This window comes from Cavia porcellus, unplaced genomic scaffold, assembly GCF_034190915.1.
Source record: "Cavia porcellus strain 051 isolate PalLab524CR breed Dunkin Hartley unplaced genomic scaffold, mCavPor4.1 scaffold_14, whole genome shotgun sequence".
Lineage (NCBI taxonomy): Eukaryota > Metazoa > Chordata > Mammalia > Rodentia > Caviidae > Cavia > Cavia porcellus.
In genome coordinates, this window is record NW_026947497.1 from 25,108,392 (window position 1) to 25,129,646 (window position 21,255).

The following is a 21,255-nucleotide window of genomic DNA, read 5'->3' on the forward strand; positions in this document are numbered from 1 at the left end:
AATTGTTTTATGAAACATTTTATACACATACACATATACAAGTGCATGTATTGACTTACAAGGTAAAATATTTTTTCATGTTATTGCATAGGTAGGGAAATTTGAAAGCTATTGTTTTGATCTTAGTGTACCTCGTTCACCTTTTGTGCAATTTCTCTTTGTTCCTTTGGACTTTCTAGTAACTTCTCTTACTGTTTCACTGTAGCTTCACCAGGAGACTATGTTAGCTATATTAGATGCTTCTTCTAGAGAGAGATAGTTAAGTGTCTCAAGGCTTTGAAATCAGACTTTTGTTTGAATCTCAATCTGTTGGTTTACTGTGACCTTAATAGGTTATGTTCCCTCAGTTTCTTTATAACGCAGGAGAAATTGTTAGATAACTTCATAGTGTTATTGTGAAAGCTGAACAAAACATAGAAAGGACCCAACACATTAACTGTTACATAGCAATGCTCAATAAATGATTATCAATATTAGGAAAAAAGACCAGTATTGACTATCCACTGACTGAAAACAATAAAATGAACTCCAAAAAATAGAGAGCTCCATCTATAATAAACTATTTATAAAACACATACAGAGCCAAATGTGGTGGCGCATGTCTATAATCCCAGCACTAAGAAGGCTGAGGCAGGTGGATCACTGTGAGTTTGAGGCTAACTTAGGCTATATAAGTGGGTTCAGGACCAGCCTGAGCTACACAGACCCTGTCTCAACAAACAAAACAAAGCAAAACCCCCACACACCTGCTTCCTGTATACAGTAGCCAGCCAACTCTGTGTTGCCAGCAATAAAGAATTTGCAGCCTCTTCCACTGAGGTGCTCCGAATTTATGGGTTCTGAGGAATCTTTTAACTGTGGCATGTTTTTGTTGAGTCAGAGAGACATGATCCTTTACTTCTGCTTAATGGCCTTGTCCACTCTTGGGTTCTACTTATCACCATTGTTAAAGGTTGAGCCCATGTAATTTGCTGACCCACTGTCTAGAACTTGTCTTGCGTTCTCTAAATAGTTACAGGAAGAAGCAAGAAAACTTGCTGTCTGATTTATGTAGTGATCATAGCTCCTGTCAGAATAATAATAACACTTACACATTAAAACTTGGTAGAGGTGATCTCTGAGGTGCCTTTCAATTATGTTCAATGATGTTAGTTGAATGGGTTAAGTACAGGTAGGGTTCATGGCACGAATGTATGGTTTTCTCTCTCTAGAATGACTATATTTGAGATAATGAACAACTCACCATCATAGATTTTAGCTTATGAAAAATCTAAAATATTTCCATTGTCCCTAACCTTTTTGATCATTTTTTCAGAAATACTTGGGAGAGATGCACTGACCATCAAAAAAAGCTGGCCTCTTAACCAACAAGGGCTGCCTCTAATATGCAAATTCCTAGTATAGCTTTGTTATGTTCTGTGTCTGATTAAAACAAAAGAGAGAAAATGGTGGCAAAACCATCTAAGTGTTATTAGTACTTCAATTAAAAATCTGTGCTAAAATTTGATTTCTTATTCTTGTTTAGGATTATTCACATCCTATTTGCTTATATTGATGTGTTTGCAAAATTATTATAAAAGCAAAATTTTATTATAATTTTTTTTTCTTTTCTATGCATAGGTATGGGTTAGAATGTCTGTTCAGGTTTTATAGTTACGGACTGGAAAAAAATTTCAGACAAGAAATTTTTAAGGATTTCCAAGAAGAAACCAAAAAAGATTACGAATCTGGTAAAAACAAAAATCTTACTCTTTTGGAATTTGTAAACTTGAATTTGTTGATAAGTAAAAAAGGAGTTCATAGCATTCGTCTTTAGAATGTACCACTTAAGACACTCATGCTGCTCTTGTGGTTCTTGGTGAAGGATGGGGTACCATGTAGTAAAAAGAGACATACGGGAAAATACCACCCCTAAGTACTTGCTTTGTGCAAGTGTATTTTGTCATTATCCTCTTAACAAACGTGGCTCCTCGCCACTGTTCCTCACATGAAAGCCTGTGTGACAGTAATAATAGATGGGCTTGGAAAAGCAGACTGCCAGCAGTGAAGGGGGCAGGCTGTGGGCCAGATCCCCCGGGCTTGGAAGCTGGGTGACCTTGGTGAGTTTCTCAAACTTGCCTGCTTCTGTTTTCTTGTTGGTCATATATATAATACCCATCTCACAAGGTTATATATGGTTCAGATTCATTTTCTACATAATAAACACTTAAATAATACCTGTTACACAGGTGCTTTGTAAGTATTAGCTACTATTTCTATAATTCACTGCACATCTTAGTGTGCAATGGGAGTGGTTGTGTCCACCTGTATTGGGATTACCAGCACTTGGGAGGAAGCAGGAGGATCGCCTGAAGTTTGAGGTCAGCCTGGGCTACATAGTGAGTTCAAGAAATCCTGAAACATATGGTGAGATGCTACCTCAAAAAAATAAATAGATAAGAGCATATAATAAAAGATACAAGGGGCCTCAGCATAAGCGCCTGCCTGACAAGTATGAGGTTGTCATTTTGATCTAAAGTACCACCAAGAAAAAAAACAAAAACAACAACAAAAAAGAAAGATACATGGGTTATTGCTTGTTGAATCCTGATTGAAATGACTCTCTTTTAAAAGTCTATATCATTTATAGTGTATATTCTTCTTTGTTATTAGGTCAGCTGTATGGACTAGAAAAATTTTGGGCCTATCTGAAATACTCTCAATCTAAGACACATTCTGTTGACCCAAAGCTTCAAGAATACCTCTGTAGTTTTAAGAAGTTAGAAGACTTCCGCGCTGATGTAAGTTTTAAGTTCTTTTCCTAGTTAAAAAAAAAAAAAACAAAAGAAGGAAAAACTGGAAACAAAATTTTTAATGAGGAGGGAAAGACTGGGTTGAAGGCTGGGCAGAAAAATGGTAAAAAATGAAATTAAATTGTGTATAGATACAAATTCTCTATAATAAATGTGATTATTGTGTATACCTAAAATATACCAATACAATCTGATTTTAAAAAAACAAAAGGAAAAACCTGAGATTCTATTTCAATTATAACTCACTGTACATATTTTTCTGCCTAAAAAATTAGATATTATTAAAAGAATATGCCTTTCTAAAAATTTTTTTTCTTTATTCTTTTTATTGCCCATATATTTCCGTCACTTCTCAGTAGCTTTATTGGTTTTTGTTTTTGTTTTGTTTTTTGTCTTTTTCCTTTTTATCGGTACCGGGGATCGAACTCACGACTGCCTGCTTTACAAGGCAGGTGCTTATGCCGCTGAGCTAAATCCCCAGCCCTGTTTTTGTTTTTTGAGACAGGATCCCTCTGTGTAGTTCAGGCTGACCTTGATTCCACTGTATAACCTAGGCTGGCCTCAAACTGTGCAGTGATGCTCCTGCCTCAGCCTCCCAAGTGCTGGGAATTCTAGGTGTGCATCATGCCTAGCTTCTTCTCAGTGAGTTTCTTAATTTTAATTTTATGGTTTTGCTTTTTAATCTTTAAATGTGAAAAATTAACATTTCAATTTTGAAATCAAATTTTGAAATAGGCCCCAAAATAGCTGAGTGAATTGTCATAGATTCTTCACTTAAATTTTTCTACCTGTGGACATCTTATGTAACCATAGTACCATTGTCGGTTCACTTTAATTTTGATTTGCTACTACAGTTGAAAATTTTTTACACTTAGTAATTTTTTTTTTTTTGTCTTTTTCCTTTTTATTGGTACCAGGGATTGAACTCACGACTGCCTGCTTGCGAGGCAGGCGCTTATGCCACTGAGCTAAATCCCCAGCCCCCGTAATTTTTTTTTTTTTGAGACAGGGTTTCATTATGCAGTTCAGGCTGGGCTTGAACTCACTGTGTAGCCCAGGCTGACCTTGAATTTGTGGCAATTCTTGTGCCTCAGCCTCCTAAGTGCTGGAATTACAGGTGTGTTCCATCATGCTTGGCTAGACTTGGTGACTTTTATCAGGATGGTACTGATTTCTATTAGTGCGAAAACTTTTTATCCTTTTGTTTTCTGTTTCTTTTTTGGAAGTGCTGGGGATTAAACATAGGGCCTTACACATGCTAGGCAAACACTGCCACTAAGCTAGATTCCCAACACAAGTTGCAGTGTTGTTTTTTTGTGTTTTTGTTTTTGTTTTTTGTTTTTGTGGTGCTGGGGATTAAACCCACAGCCTTGCATGAGCTCGGCAAGTCCTTCACAACTGAGCAATATCCAGGCTAATTGAACTTGCAGTCCTCCTGCCTCAGCCTCCTAAGTAGTTGAGATCACAGGGATGTGCCACTGCACCCAGCTACTTTCTGTTGTTATTGTTTTATTGAGACAGGGTCTGTGTCAAAACAGGCTAGTAGAATAATTAATAATTAATACATTGCAAAAACATTGTATATTGTTGTCTTCCTAGTAGTTATTTAGAGTACAAGATACATGGTATCTTTTTTTTTTCATCCTGGGGTTCGAATTCATGAATGCTCTTATCAGGCAGGCGCTTTTGCTGCTGAGCTAAATCCCTGACTCCAGGCATAGTATCTTGTCCAAATAAAATTAGCACAAACTTTTCAATGAACTAAGAGGAACTAGCTGTATAACTACCTTATCTTGTGTATAAATATGTTTTTTCTTTTTCCCATTCTTCCTTTCCCCTTTCTCCCATGGGTTTTGCTATTCAGTTCAGGCTGGCCTTGAACTCACTATGTAGCCCATGCTGGCCTCAAACCTGTAGTGATTTGCCTGCCTCAGCCTCCCAAGTGCTGGGATTACAGGCATGGGCTACCTCGCCAGCCCCTTTTCACTTTGTAATGTACTTTAAGACACACAAGTTTTGTAACATGCTGATGTGGATTTAGAGTTCCTCCATAATAAAATTCAGGCAAAGACGTCATGTACGTAGGTGCTTGAAGGGAAGTAAACCTTAATGAATTTGATTTAAAGAGGTAAACGAAAAGTTAAGAATATGGAACAAATGTAAGAAAATTAAGGGCAAAAGAGGAAAAAGAGAAAATGAGAAGTAAAGCATGAGGAAAACTAAAAAGTTCTCATTCTTAAGAAGTAAAGGTAAAAGGGAGAGCACTGCTGCCCGGAGCTGGGACCTTCCCCTCGCAGCCTGGTGTGTGTGGCTCGGAACGGCCATCTGGAAGCACCCCCGTCTCTGCAATGAAGAGCTGTTTTTCTAGAGCAGTCCACTAATTCCATCACCAAGAGGTCCTGCTCTGCATTCCTAGCTTTTGTCCTGTCTGAATGTAAGCTAAGAATTTGGGCCTTCTCTTAAAAGCTAGAGAAAACAAGGCGGTTACCGTTCGGCTTGCTCAGCAGAAGTGCTGGTCGAGAGGTGCGCAGTTCTGTGCTCCTGTCTGCACTGACAGGCCTGCAAGCTGACTTACTTGAAATGTAGACTCCTTCTGGATGCCCACGCCTTCCTGCTTGTAGTCTGAGTGGGTTTGGAAGCTTCATGATACTAATGTTTGAAGACATTTAAATTTAGTATCAGCAGTAACACAGTAATCTCCTTACCGTGGAAATCCTAGGTGAAACTTCCAACTTGCTGCAAGTTATTGACGCGGCGCGCTTTCCACCACTGCTGCCTTCATTCATCTGTTACTTAAACATTACCACTTCAGCAAGCTTAGTAGGCGTTGAGAAGGAACTGGAGTTAGAAAAGCTTTACAGCTGACAGAAGTTGAATAAAGAAGGAAAATCGCCTTGTAGAAACATTTTCTTAGAGGCAAGACACCCAGCCTTATGCCTATGCCTTAATATGTAGCTTGGCCCACACACCATGACAGAAACTTTGTTTTTGTCTTTTTGAGACATGGTTTCACTGCAGTTCTGGCTGGCCTCAAATTCACTTCACTTTGTAGCCCAGGCTGACCTCGAACTGGCAGTGATCTACCTGCCTCAGCCTCCCGAGTGCTGGGATCACAAGCATGCATCACCAGACCCAGCCAACATGAGAGAAGCTTTATAAACATATGTCAGGAGGAAGAACAAGAAGGCCAACGCGAGGATGCTGATTTGGTTGGGGAGGAAACTTAGGTTTAATACTTAAGTTACCGTTCAGTTTTCAGTATACCAGTGAAATCAGCTGAGGTCCCACCATAATTTCTCAACTCCTTAGAAAAGGCTGGCCTTAGATTTTTAAGGGGGAATAAGTGAGAGAATTGTCAATCATCTTGTCTTTCATAATTTGCAGCCTCCGATTAGTGAGGAATCGGGAAGGAAAACGCCTACATCTACCTCTGCCGAGGAGAATAATAGTCACAGACTTGTGTCCGGCTCCTCCGCAAAGGCTGCCGCCACCGCCCAGCTGACTTCCAGCGCGCAGCCTCCGGTGCCCTCTCCCAGACTGCGCTCTTCCCAGGCCTCGGGCCGCAGCTCACCCCAGGACCAGGACCTCACTGCTGCTGCCGACCCAACGAACCCAACGAACGGTGAAATTCCCCTGGAGAAATAGACTCTTAGGAAAATTGTGTGTCCTTGAAGTCAGTATTTACATCAGGATTTGTTTGGGGAAAAAAAATCTTCTGATGTCTATGATAATCAGAAAAAAGGAAAAGGAAGATGAATGGTAGCATTTTTAAAAAGCAAGGTAAATTGCAAACGCATTTTCCCGGGCTTCACAAAGGAAGGATAGTTTTGGTGCCCTTTAAAGAGATCCTCTAGTAATGCAATTTGGGCTCAGTACTTTCTTAATCCGATGTTTACAAGAACAGTGTTCTTTCAGTATGTTAAAAGCAGCGCAAGGAATGCCAGCGGTGTAGTGCGCTTCTTGCAGAAAATATAGTGTGTGCTGTGTTCATCTCTTGCACAGTGAGCTCTCTGGATGACCCAGCTGCTTCCTGTCAGCTCCTATTTGAACTTCTGTTCATAGGTTACCTATGTGTTTTTAAATTCAGAAAAAAGAATATGAAAGAGACATTTACTTTTTCTTTCAGATGCACAGGTTCAAAGGAAACTTGTTTTAAGTAATAATTAACGTTGAAATGTATGCACTTTCGATGCCCTCTCTCCCCCTTGGTCATATTTTGTGATTTTCCTAGTTGTGTCAGTGTGGAGTTTTTCTGAATTGGTATAAATTGGTTACATATTTGGAGATACTCAGTTTTGTGATTCTGTGTAAGCTTGCAGTAATTAAAAACTGCATTGGTACTGGTTAGACTATTGTCCTAAATAAATTAAAACTGCTTTGGATGTATCTGTTGTTTGTACATCCACAAGTATGTCACAAGCAGTCAGATCAATTTAAAAGTAATAGTTAATGTTTGTTTTTATTTTAATTCTGTAGTATGCTCATAAGTGTTTTCAAGAGTTATTAAAAATTGGTTTCTAATTTTTCCTGTAATTGAAATTAATGTAAACGATCGTTTGAGGTTTTGTGAGATTTTAAAAAAATAAAGCATTTATTCTATACTGTTGGAATTTATTTTTAACAATTTTTAAAATATGTTTGAGAAGCTATATTCAATTTTGCTGGAAGACCGTATTTTATGAAGTTTTAATGATAAACATCTATTTTTACTGAGTACAAGATTCACAAATATTGGATTGACAGAGCAGCTAGTTTCAGTATACTACAGTCATTTATTATTTTCTTTTTGAGTAAACTGGATGTCTTGTTCTTATAAATAGTAATATTGAAATTCACATAGTCTTCATACAAATGGACTGTTTTTGAATAAATACATTTTTATTAGGTTATTTCCCAAGTATAAATTATAATCTGGAGTTTCACAGAGTTTTTTTTTTTTTAATTTAAAGAGAAAACAAAACAGTTAAAGGGTACAAGTAATAGAGAATTTAAAAAAAAAAAGGAAATCACTAGTTAATAAATTACATATTGTCATCTTAGAAATAGTTGATCAAGTTACAAAGTTAAGCATACAAAGTGGACATTCAAACAGTGATACTGCAAACAGTTGTGTTCAATGATCCAACAAAAACTTAGTAATATGGTCATCTATCTTACACACCTAAACACATTTGCAGTTGTGTCCATTAGAGCACTTTCTTTTCCTCTCTTTTTTTCAATAACATTTAAACATTTTGGGTTTTATTACTCCCACAGTTCTTACTACTTTTTTTGGAAGAGAATAAAACTAAATGTGACAAAACAAAGCAGAGTTGGTCAAAACAAAGGATGGACATAGTACATGATGTAAAAACAGAATACCAGGTAATCAACAGTGGTTACCATAATGCCCCTTGCTACCTTTAAAAGAATTGCTTGTATTATCAGGTATAATAAAATTGAACATTGGAGACATTACTGAACTTCAAAAGAAGATAATAGTCAAACCTAGGTGGGCATCATAGTGAATCTTACTGCCTTCAAAGTAGTTGCCCATACCCTCAGAATTGATACTATCAAACAGAACAGAATAGAGTAAAATCAGTCAAAACAAGATGGTGAGAGAAATAGGAGGCTTCAAATCGAGTTAATAGGAAATCAAGTTACTATAATATATCCTGCTAATTTTTAAAATTTTTTTCCCTTAATTAAAAAATAATAAGATAAAATTTTTTTTTAAAAAAGGGGAGATTGATATAAAAGAGGACGTAACAGGATAACAATACAGGTCAGAACAGAACAATTTAAGCAACATAGTGTTTCACCACAAGATAACCCGACTTAATAGTAGTTACCATAGTGTCTCTTTCCTTGAAATATTTGAGTATAACTTTGTATACTATAGCATCAAACATGTCAAGACAGTGTGAGAGTTTCACAGAGTTTACTGTAGGAGATAATATTGATACTTTAATTTTAAGAAATAGTCAAATTTGAATATTCAGAGAATAAACTTTATCAATGTAAAGAGATGCAAAACAAGCAGTACATTAGAATAATAAATTCTTAAGTGTTATTTTAAGTGGATATATAGTTCTAGGTTTTCAATGAGAAATTTCCAAACCATGCTTATTAGCTTTATTTAAGTAATTAATTAGTTAATTAATTTTTGAGACAGGGGCTCACTCTGCATTTCAGGCTGGCCTTGAGCTCACTTTGTACCCCAGGCTGGTCTCAAACGCAGAGATCCTCCTGTCTCAGCCTCCCAAGTGCTAGGATTATAGGTGTGCACCACCACACCGGGTTTGCTTTAAATGGTTTCTTGAAATGACCTAAATTTTTTTCAATATTCTTTTTTGTTGAATACATACATGTGAAACCTATGTTTAACTTAGGTTATTTCTACTCAACTAAATACTCAAGTGCAAATTTAATCCGGAAATTGTATAATTTTGTAGGATCATGTTACTCAAGCTTTGTGGTGGGTACTAATTAATCTTATCATATTACTGAGTTTATAAAAGAATACTTACTAGGAAATTTTTAAAAAGGTAAAGTACGTTTTTTAAAAAGAAAAAAATTAGTATTATAAACTGTAATCTGTACATGGAGTTGTGACCCACCTTTTTTGCTTAATGGGATTGAAAATTATCTGTTATTAGTATTTTTACATATGTAGTATTCCAACATATGTGTGCATGATAGTTTATTTAGCCAGTTACCTATTGTCATACTTTTACTTTGGCTAGGTTTGGGCTATAAATTTTTAATTATTATTTTTTTTTTGAGACAGGCTCTTGCTTTGCAGTGCAGGCTGGCCTTGAACTCACTATGTAGCCCACGCTGGCCTCAAACTTCTTGCAATTGTCCTGTCTCAGCCTCTTGAGTGCTGGGATCACAGGCATGTGCCACCAGACCCAGCTAAAACATCTCATTTTTAATATCCTTACAGACCAGTGTTGGTGTGTAAGCTTGGAGTTATTGCCTAGAAGCTGAAATCCTAAGTCAGAATGAATCTGGACGCATCAGGTTCCCTGCGTCCTTATCCACACTGACTATATAAATCTTTGTTCAAGTGATAAAATATTTTAATATCATTTTAATATCATGTACATTGAATTACTGAGTGATAATTTTTATTATTAACTATTAGCTTTTCTTTTCTTTCTTTTTTTTTTTTTTGTCGGTACTGGGGATCGAACTCATGACCGCGCACTTGCAAGGCAGGTGCTTATGCTGCTGAGCTAAATCCCCAGCCCCAAGCTTTTCTTTTTGTGTGATTATCCTTTGTATGAACTTAAAGGGCTTTTTGCTTATAAAATTATTAACTTGACTTTACAATTTTGTTTGTGTATTTTTTGAACTTAAACGTGTGGTTTATTTTTGTGGAAGAGCCCAGAGGCAAAGGGTATGATACAGTACATTCAGTATGTAAAATATGCTTTGTGTGCATCTGTCATGATTTTCTGTAATAACCTATAGAAATAATTGTTTCATACAAAGACTAAAAGTCATGTGACAGTAGAAATAAATTTTGTTTTTATTAAAATATCCAACCTGAAAGATATGGCTTCTAGACATGAATTTTGAAATTTGTGCCATTATCACAAAATTCCCTTGAATGCAATGTCAATCAAGGTGACAGGTGCAGGATATGGCCCATAAAATGTTACAGTATTATTCAAATTTTTGTAAATGGTAGGTCTGATTTTACTGGGATATGCTTACCTAGAAGATTATTTACAAAGAAGCAGTTCTAGCTAAGAATGACAATAATATGTATATGTTTCACATGGTATATACATTTTTCTGATAAAATTGAAAATTATACACCTTAAAGAAATTTTAAATATAAAACTCAAGCAAATTAAGGCTTTTCTATTCAATATAGAGAAGAAAACTTTGACTATAAAACTAGAATACCCTACCTAAAATTTATTTAAGTCTCTTGGGCACTTTCTATAATTTTACAAATTTTTCAATTTCATTAAACTAAAAAAGGTGTATTAGAATGTTTAAATTCAGAGACTCTTTTTTTTTTTTTGACAAGGTCTTGCTACATAGTTCAGGGTGTCCTTGAGTTTGAAATGTAGCCCAGGGTAGCCTTGAACTGGTGGCAATCCTCTTGCCTGACTCCCAAGTGCTGGTTTTACAGGGTTGTGACTCCATGCCCAGTTCCTTGTCCTGTTTAAGGGAATAATTGAAGCCATTTTTGGAGTCCTTTACATTGAAAGCAATTAGGGGGAGATTTATGTTTTAGAATCGACATCATTTTAAAAATATATTTTAGTTTTAAACCTGTTTTAATTGCATAGATTGATCCAGTATTCTATGATGCCTAGTTATTATATCACCACTAGATGGCAGAATAGAATGTCAGATCTGTCGGTTTGACAGGTGTCTCATGTTTTGGGGAACTCTTACTCCATCTCGTGGTGATAACATATAATTATATCAATTACTCTTCAGTCCCTAACACATCGTCATATTTCTCATCATTACTGACAATAGGCTTCCCCTGAGTTACAAATAAATTAGCATTAGCTATTTGGTTATTAGTAAACAAGTATAGTGACTGCATTGGGATTTGTGTATGATCACAGATAAAAACAGTATTGCTTTGGTAGGTTGTCTTTTTACCTTTTTCCTTTAAATTTGTGTTTAATGCTGGAGATGCACACTGGGCAAGCAAAGTGTCAGATGCATTTATTTAAATGCATAACCTAGCCTGTGAGGTTAAACCACATGGCAAACTATGAATGGGTCTTACCTGCAACATGATAAACAAGTTAGATTTTGCTCTTCTAACTGGAACAAATTATTACACAGTCAAGTAACAGCTATTTGGACTCCATGGTTCAGTTGGAGTTCATCTTAGCCAGGTGTTCTTTAGCAGTGTGAACTACATGGACACTGACTCTAAAATTCAACTTACAGTGATTCTTTAAGTCAGGATTCAGTTCTCATGGTTAAGACAGTCTTTTGTATGACAGACGTCCTCTGCAGTAATGACTAGTCTAATGGAATATTTAGGCGTAGTGGTGCACATCTGTAATCCGAGCACTCAGAAGGCTGAGGCAGATTCAAGACCAGCCTGGGTTACATAGTGAGCTCAAGGCCAGCCTGCATTACAAAATGAAACCCTATCTCAAAAAAAGAATACACGCATACATACTTAACACTTGCCTAAGTGGTATGTGATGAATCCTCTCTTTTAGAGAAAATTATATTTAAGAAGTATTGTTGTGGTTAAATATTTTCCTAGAATTAGATCAGGTAAAATGCAAACTAAATTGAACATTTTAATCAGAATCTGCTTAGAAATTTTGAATTAATTTAATGTTATTGTTACCAACTGAAGAACACTGAATTAGTCAGAAATAATGAGATTCTAGTCTTAAAAATGTTTGAAGGAAATATGCCACAAGGTCAGTTAAGAGAAGTCACGTCTGTCTTTTTACTCTTTGCCCAATTTCCTGAATTCTTTACAATGATTCTGTTTTTCTCTGGGCCAATTCAGAATGACTTAACAGAATACTGAATGTATTAGCTTCAGTATATTTAAAAACTATGTGCCATTTTGTGTTTTCATCAGATGAATGCAAGTCTGTAAAATTAAACACCTTCCTCATAGTGTTCTAACATGCATTAGACCTTTATTATACCACGAACCAGTTCTGTGATGTCTAATGTTACAATCTTTGGATTTCAGGTCAATGTCTGCAAGGTATAATCTAGGGCGAGAATTTTAATCAAGTTGTGAACTTTGAAGGAAGATCTATGAGATCTAAAATTTAGTATATAAAATTTATATACCTATAGGTTGTTTGGCGGAGAACCATAGCTTTTACCAGGTTCCTACAGGGGTTTAAGATGGTAAGTTTAGTAACTGCTGCTGTAGAGACACCTTGTTTGTTAGGGACGTGAGTTGAAGCCTGGCTTCTTTCATTCAGTTACAGTCCTTCATCTCCATGATTGCACTCAGCCTACAGTGTTGTGAGTAACTGTAAAAGTCATTGTAAAGCGTTTAACAGTGTTCGGCATACAGTGACACCCAGTGAACAGTACCTAATTAGAGCAAAGCAGGACAGGCTACTCCAGGTACTAAAAGGTGTTTCTCCAGTAAGGTATAATTTTGAATATTTGTGTGAATTTAATTTACTTAAATATTTTAATAAAATAAACCTGATAAAGCCTGAATCCTTGTACTTGTCTGAGGATAAATTGGGAATGCTTTTCTGCTCCGTGGTTCATTTAGCTCCATGTAAGAGTCACTGCTCTTGTACTGGTTTACATCGGCAGGAGTGTGATTTCCTTGAAGCAGGCACCGGATCATGAATCGGAAATGTTTGATGTCTCTCTTTCTAGTTCATCTCCCTTGCTTCCAGTTGGCAGTTCTGCTCATCCTACTTTCCTGAACATGACCACGGTCTCTTTCTTCTGCCCATCCCAAGTGCAGTCTCCAAGCAGGTGAGACTCGGCCTTCCTAGAGCTCTGCTAGGCTCAGTGACGCTCCAGTGAGGCCCTGCCATACGCTGCCACGTTTATTGAATCTTGCATTTCAGAAATCATGTTTCTGTTGGCTTTTGAGAATCTGCCCTGGGAAATTTTTGAGAACTTCTGTCTTACATAACAACTTCAACAATTTATGTCCCACCAAAAGCAGTTGTCTTTTATGCTCTTTAGAGGTAAACCTCCTTTGCGGAGCCCTGTCTGACAGATGCCCTGACCGAGTACTGTGGAAGCAAGTGGTACCGTGGTAGCTGCCTGCTGCTGATGGGAGGGGGCTGGCTTAATCAGGCCACAGGCAGAGCTCCTAAGAGAGAAGGTAACTTGTCAGACTGCCAATTGTCATGACCTCTAGCCTGCCCTGTTCTTGTGCTGTACTTTAATAAATGGCACTATAGTATTTTAAAACTTGCAGTGTATGCTTGTACAAAGCCTGGGTGGGAAGTTCTCATATTCTATAATAGCTGATAAATAAAGTTTTTTGTCATGGCTTCTAAAAGTTTATAGATTTCATGTAATTTAACTTTTCAGTTGGTACATGAGTGGATTGAATTGAACTTAGTACCATTGTCTTCACTTTCAAGTAGATCAGTAGTTTCTTAGAAGCAATTTTAATGACTATTCCTGAAAGTTTTCATGGCTTTTACATTTTTCCCATCTCAACTGTGTTGTTTAAACTACTAATACCCAAGTGATACTAAGATGGTGAAATAACAGCTTAAATAATCATAATGATATTTTCAGAATGTTGTGAAAGTTATGACCCAAGCAAAACTTTATTCTTTCACCTTTATATTTTACCTTTTTCTTAGCTATAAATAAGAGCCTAAGAAGCTTGTCTACTTTGGTTGCTAGTACATTCCAACAACAACAACAATTAGAAAGAATTAGGAGACCAGAAGAAAGGAAAAAGAAAAACTGGAGTCCCTACTGTGGTACTGTTCCTGACATCTGGCATATATACAGTAATATTAATATAATTGCCAAAAATATTTGATAGTTGTATTTTTAAAGTTTCATGTGACAGATTCATGGAGATTGTTCTCTTATCAGAGCTGTTATTAGAGTTCCTGTATTTAGGAAGGGTTCAGAGACAGTCACAAGAAACCAAATTTGTAAAACAGTAGCCCACGTTGATAGAGTACAAACTGATTCAGAACCTCCATGACTGACAATTTATCAACAGCTTTCAAAATTGTAAGCAGTGTTTCCATTCTGGGGGCTCTAACTGAAACACGGCAGGTAGGGAAGACTGGTTTGTGCTCTAAGCACCCAGCATCGCAGTCATCCAGGGTTTTTTTTTTTTTTGTTGTTGTTTTTTTGCTGCTAATCACCTGTTCCAGGTGTTCCCTCCTAATACCCTGGCATCACCTCTCCCAGTCACACTGACTTGGTAACTGCCCCTTGCATGCCTTTTACACTCAAAATTATGATAGCACCCTTTTCAGTTTGCTCCTCAAAGCTGAGCATAGTGGCATCTGCCTGTAATCTCAGCACTTGGGAGGCTGAGGCAGGAGGAGGGCTGTGAATTTGAGGCCAGCCTGGACTACATAGTGAAACCTTGTCTCAAAAAATCAAACCAAAACCACAATTGGCTCTTCCGGTCCAGACCAGTACCTGACTGTCTTGGTTTATGTTGGTGGCTCCCAGGCCTCATGCATTTGCATTGTGCATTTGTGACTGGTTCATTGTCTAGCATTTGGATTGGGGGTGTGAGTGCTACACTGGCCTAGGGGTGGAGCCAGGATGTAATGTAATGGCAGAAAGAAGGTGTCCCCCTCTCTTGGCGGTTTCCGCCTTGCTGTTTGCAGCCTCCATGAACTGTGGCCCAGCCATACCCGCCTGCCTTGGAGCCAACTGAGTATGGACTGAAACCTCCAAAAACTAAGAAATAAACCTTTCCTTTCCCAACTTGGGGCATCAGGTATTTTGTCTCAGCGATGAGTTAAAAGTAACTAAGACACTGCCTCAGTCTCAGTTACAACAGCTTCATGCTCCTCTAAACTTTTTTAGAACTTGTCTGAAGCCTCCTTTGGCCTCATCACGTTGTACAGTTTATACCTCAGTTATACAATTTGCCCCTGGACAACTACAGTGAATAACTTCCATCCCATTTTAATATTCCAGATGTGTGGCCGACAGTGTGTGCTGCGGGGACTAATGTGGCCCTGCCTGGGCTGGGCTGTGAAACGGGAAGTTAGTCTCTCTCCCTGCCCCCAGCTCCCGTCTCCCAGGATACTACAGCAATTGTTTGTTCATAGATGCCCCATAAGCTCGTGGAGGCGGCTGAGAATTAAGTTGCTTATTAATTCATTTAGTCTTGACCTACATATGGTTGAATAATCACAGGGCCATCTGTCCTCCTTAATTAACATGCAGAGATGAAGAGATTTCTTTCTCCTTTCTGTGGATCGCGTGTGAATCCTATCAAGAGGGCCCCAAAAGGACTTGCTGCCAGAGTCCTGCAACTGCGCCTAAGTGAAACTAACAGCTAACGAGAGGGCTTTTGTTGTTTTCGCTTGTTTTGTCTTTTAAAAAGGCCTCCTGTTGTGACTAGCCCTTGCTGTTTCACCAGCCAAAGGCAATCTCATAAATGAATCAGCACTAGTACATTTCCTTTCAGGTTCCGGGGAGAGAATGAGAGGTTCTCCCAGATGGCTGAGTCTCATCTCCCGCAGGCTTCCAAGCTTCTCCTGCGGTCCTCTCACTTGGCCACGTGAAGTAGGCGGATTAAAGTGGTGGATTCCAGATCACTGCTGCTCCGTTATCCATGTGACTGTGATGGGCTAAGAAGCTGTCAGCTAACAACACACAAACCCTTATGGATGGACCGCGGAGAATCTGAAATTAGTGGTTGTCAAGGACCCGACCTTGTGCTTCATTGCTCTGGTGTGAGGGATCGCGGCTTCTGTGGTAGCCTGCTGCCCCGTGTACCAGTGACCGCATGTGTTTTATGTCACCCAAGCCCGTAAGCAGGCAGGGCAGCAACATAGTTCATGTTCTGCAGACCACCAAGAAGAGAAGTACGAAAACTGAGATTTAGAGATGTGAAAGAGCCACTGACATGTTAAGATGCGCTGCTTTTAAATGCATAGTTGAGACCAGAACTCTCATTCTGATTCCACACAGTGCTCTTCCCCGATAAGCACCTATTGGGGTTCCCAGAGATCTTTAATTCCCATGCCATGTGCCATAATGTGACAGCAGCTGAATTAGACCTCCAGCACTGGCCACTGTGACCAGAAAGACATTGACTGAGATGCTGAAGAGGTAGAGAACTATGAGAAAGAAGTGGTGTCACATTTTTGCTTTTTTCTTTTGAATGGTCCACACGTACTCAGGTGTATATACATTACCAAACCAGTCCTTAAAGGGAACAAAGTTGACTCACACTTGCTGATTTCTTTTTTTTTTTTTTTTCTTTTTTGTCTTTTTCCTTTTTATCGGTACCGGGGATTGAACTCACGACTGCCTGCTTCCAAGGCAGGGGCTTATGCCGCTGAGCTAAACCTCCAGCCCCCCCCCCACTTGCTGATTTCAAAACTTACTACAAAGCTAAAATAATTTGAAACTGTGGCACTGTCCTACAGATAGACATAAGATAATGGAGTAGAATAAATTTTTAACAGAGGTGCCAAGATCTTTCAATGGGGAAAGGACTGTGTTTCCAACAAATGGTGCTGGGAAAGGTAGATATTGACACACAAAAAAGGGATACTTTGTATTACAGTAAAACTCAAAATGGATCGAAAATCTAAATTTAAGAGATAAAACTGTTAGATTCTTAGAAGAAAACAGGAAAAGTGTTCATGACTTTGGATATGACAATGATTTCTTAAGTATGACAAAAAAAGTGAGACAGAAAACAGGTAAGCTGCATTTCATCAAGATTATGAACATCTGTGCATCAAGAGATACTAAAGAGAATGAAAAAGCATAGAACAGGAGAAAATATTTACAAACCACATATTGAACACTGGGTTGCTATCTGGAATACATAAATAGCTATAACTCAACAACAAAATCTAATTCGCAGACAGACAAAGGACTTGAACAGACATTTCCCCAAAAATGATGTGCACATGAAAAGATGCTCCATGCCATTAGTCATTAGGAAAACACAAAACTAAACCACTTTGCACTCACTTGAATGGCTACTAGAAAACAAACGCCAAGGATGTGGAGAAAACAGGTCCCTCACACATTGCAGGTGGAAATATAAATGGTACAGCCCTGTGCGAAACAGACCCTCAAGATATTAAACATAGAATTACTGTGTAGCCAGCAATTTCCGCACTAGGTTAAAAAAGATTTTCAAAAAGATTTGAAAATGGACTCAGACAAGTATGTGTACTAATGTTGCAAGGAGTGGCTCTCACAAAAGCCAAAAGATTGCAGCAAGCCAAATGTGTAGTGATGGCTAAAAAGATAAAGATGATCTACAATGGAATAGAAAAAGGAGGGGAGTTTCGATACACAGTATGACAAAGATGAACTTTGAAATCCCAGTATGTGAGATGAAGCGGACATGAATATGGTATGATTCCATTTATACGAGATACTTAGGACAGAACAGGCTGGAGGACACAGGGGCCGGAGGGGCAGGGATGGGAATTCTTTCTTAATTGTACCTGAAGTTTTGTTTGAGATGACAGAAAAGATTGGGGAATGGTGGTAGCTGCATAACATTGTGCATATATTTAAATATTTAGTGTCACTGAACTGCACTTTTTTTTTGAGACAGTAGCAAGCCAGGATATTGCATAGCAGTTCAGTCTGGCCTTGAACTCACTATGTAGCCCAGGCTGGCCTTGAACTCACGTCAGTCCTCTTGAGTGCCTGGATTACAAGCATGCACCACTATGCCTAATTTGAATTGTATATTTAAAAGAAGTTAAAATGATAATTGTATGTTACATATGTTTTATCATGATAAAAATTTTTAACAATTTTAAAAACAGAAAAAATGATTGACTAGATAACATAATTCACAGAGCTAGAGAAGAAGAAATCACAGTTGCTCAGAAAAATAATAAAAAGCTAGCTAGACAGAGCGGGACAGAACTTGAATGGCTGAAACCAAGAGGGGTGAGCCGGAGACAGCTTCAGGGAGGAAGCTGTGCGACCAAAAGGTAAAACACAGAAGAACAAAGTGCTTTTATTAATCAGATTCCATGGATACAATGCTCAATGTTTTCCATTTCATCCTCACAGCAATCCTGTGTGGTGCGTCCTGTCATCCGCGTGTGTTATAGGAGGAAATGCCTCACGCTGAGAAACCTGCACACTTTACACGAGCTGGGGGCAGAGCCAGAAATCCAAACCTACTTTGTTCCTCCAGTTCTGATGAAACTTTTTTGGAGGTTTAGAAGTAGAATAGGTAACTCCTCCCCACAGGATTGTCGTGAGAGTTAAATATGAAGCATTTTTTGAACTAGAGAATTCTGAATCTGCCTAAGGGTTTTTTCTTCGTTGATTTTCCTTTCCTCCATGCTGCAGCTGGAGGCTGAGAGCTCTCTTCCTGCGCCCTGGACCAGAGCAGATTTTTCACTAAAGATTGTTCTCACCATGCTCCACTGTGCTTTTCTCAACCCCGAAGATGCTTTTATTCATTGATTTTGGCAGAATTTTAACAAGTGTGTGAAACTAAGTGCTTTTTTGAACAAAGAAAAAAACACTGCATTAGAATAGGCAAGGATCCCTCTGAGAAGGGTGTTTGAAGGACACACAGGTTCCTTGGAGCGGAGTGCTTGGCTGGTGCATTGCATAAGATGGAAAAAGAGAATTTAGCAGAAGGATGACTAGCGACAACTGTGTGCTGAGTGGACTTTGGGACTAATTGCAGCATTCTGGGAGGTCGAATCCTGGGAGAAGATGTGTGATGTCGCCCCGTGAAAGGATCCTTTGGATGGGAAAGAAATGAAAAGCAGCATTAGGAAGGACTCTGAACTGGAGCGATGGGGTTGGCATGAGAGACAGGATGCAGACAAGTCGTCAGGGTGACATCACATCTGTGTGGGTTACTGCAGAGCTTCCCAGGTTCCTGGGAATCCAGTGGCCTCATGGATTCCTGTGTTAATTACTATCATTAACATTGTCACCACCTCAGAGATCGTTCAGCCTCCGCTCACAAGGTGTCCAGAAAAATCTCCACAGCTTCCCGCAGCCTGGCCCTGTCCTCTGAGGCCAAACCGTGCTTTCTCAGGGCAGGTCACTCCCAGCTGCTGACAAGGAAATGTCCTGCTCCTTGGCACTTAAGCCTTCCCAATTGGGATCTTAATATACTTTAAAAATAATGTTATTTTCCTTAGAATAGCTATCAGTGCACATCAGTCTGTATCCCCACTCCCTTCTCCTGCTCCCCGAGTCTCCTGTGTGCCGGGCCAGAGGGTGCTGAACACGTCCTGTGAACACTCCCCACGCCAGCCTTCCCGCAGGATCATCCCCCTCTCCCAGATGCCGTGCTGTTCTTCCTGCCTGTGCAGCCCTCCTCCTCTGTCTCCTCCTCCACCTCCTCCTCCAAGAAATATCTAGGATTTCTCCAAGGATGTGATTTATTTTCTAATAAAAAGAAAAAGGACAGGAATAGTTTTGATATCAGGAGTCCAGGAGGTTTGGAGGTGTTGTAGTCAGGGTTTACAAGGGAAACAATTTAATACAGTACACACAATTTACAGTTATTTTACAGGAGTCACCCAATGAGTCAAATACAAAAGAGTGCAGGATAGCTGTCCACACACACACTAAAGACCCAAAGAATTCAGCCTGCATCCTACAGCAATGTCTTACATGAGTCCAGCTGAAGACCTAGAGCCCATGACAATGGCCCCCATGGGTCCACCTGGTGACCTAGAGCCCACAGCAGTGTCCCATGCAAGTCTGTTTCAAGGTCTGCACTGGGAAGTCCCAGAGATCAGTGGTGGAAGCTAGAAAGTCTGTGCCAGTGAGATGACTGATGTGTGCCAGCAGGTTGAGGGATCTGCACTGGAGCCAGGAGTGGGTGCTCAAAGGAGGGACCAGAGCGCTCCACAAAAGCCATCCTCAGTGGCAATGAGATCCCAAGCTGCTCTGACGATGAGAACACCTGAGCTCGTATCAGGAAGCCAGCGTGACAAACTTCTGGAGACCGAGAGCATACATCTTCCCTTCCGGAGCCAGGAGGCAGTGCTCAAAGTAAGGACAAGAGCTCCCCCAAAGTGAAACGCAGCCGTCCTCGGCAACAAGGCCCTCAACTCCTCTGATGAAGAGAACAACCAAGTTCTTATCAGGAAGGGAGCTCAGCAAGCTCCTGCAGGAGGAACAACGACACTTTCCTTCCTCTGCATTTCTCCTTTCTGTGTTGGCAGCGTTGCCCAGCTGGGCCCTCACACCCAGCATCATGCTGATTCAGTTCAGCTGGGCGTTACAAACTGCTCACCAGTTGTCAACCCGCCACAGGAGGAGCTACTAAAATGCTCCTGAAGGAGCTGGTTGATTTGTTTTTTGGTGTGTGATGAAGTGGTGGAAGTAACCCCCTTCTACCATCATTAAAGAAATAAAAAGGCAGGCATGCTGGTCTGTGCCTGTAGTACCAGAAACTCAGGGTTTGAGGCCAGGATGGGCAGCATAATGAGACATTGTATCAATACAGCAACAACCAAAAGCCAACAAAACATTAAAGACCATACTTCCTTTTTTTGAGACAGGGTCTCATATAGTTCAGGCTGACTTTGAATTCACTTTGTAACTCAGGCAGGCCTGGAACTCACAGCGATCCTCCTGCCTCAGCTTCCTGAGTGCTGAGATTACAGGCATGTCCTACCTCGCCTGGCTAAAAACCACTACTATTTTAAAACACTCTACACAGTGTTGTCTTTAAATTGCACAATAACACCAAGTATCTGTCTAGAAAGATTAACTTCAGTTTCATTTATTGGACCAGATTTGGTGAATATAATTTTCTTCCAGAGGAGCAACTATCAAAAGTATCTGATTC

The 21,255-nt window shown here is 39.2% G+C and overlaps 1 protein-coding gene across 1 annotated transcript in view; it reads left to right on the top strand.

Annotated features, from left to right (window-relative positions):
- The window catches only part of Larp1b (La ribonucleoprotein 1B), a 94,912-nt gene extending 87,519 nt beyond the window's left edge, over positions 1–7,393 (top strand). The window contains 3 exon segments of the mRNA XM_063260754.1: positions 1,621–1,730; positions 2,653–2,780; positions 6,177–7,393. Coding sequence (XP_063116824.1) covers positions 1,621–1,730; positions 2,653–2,780; positions 6,177–6,437 — 499 coding nt within the window. The 3' untranslated portion in view covers positions 6,438–7,393.
- The last annotated feature ends 13,862 nt before the right edge of the window (positions 7,394–21,255 follow it).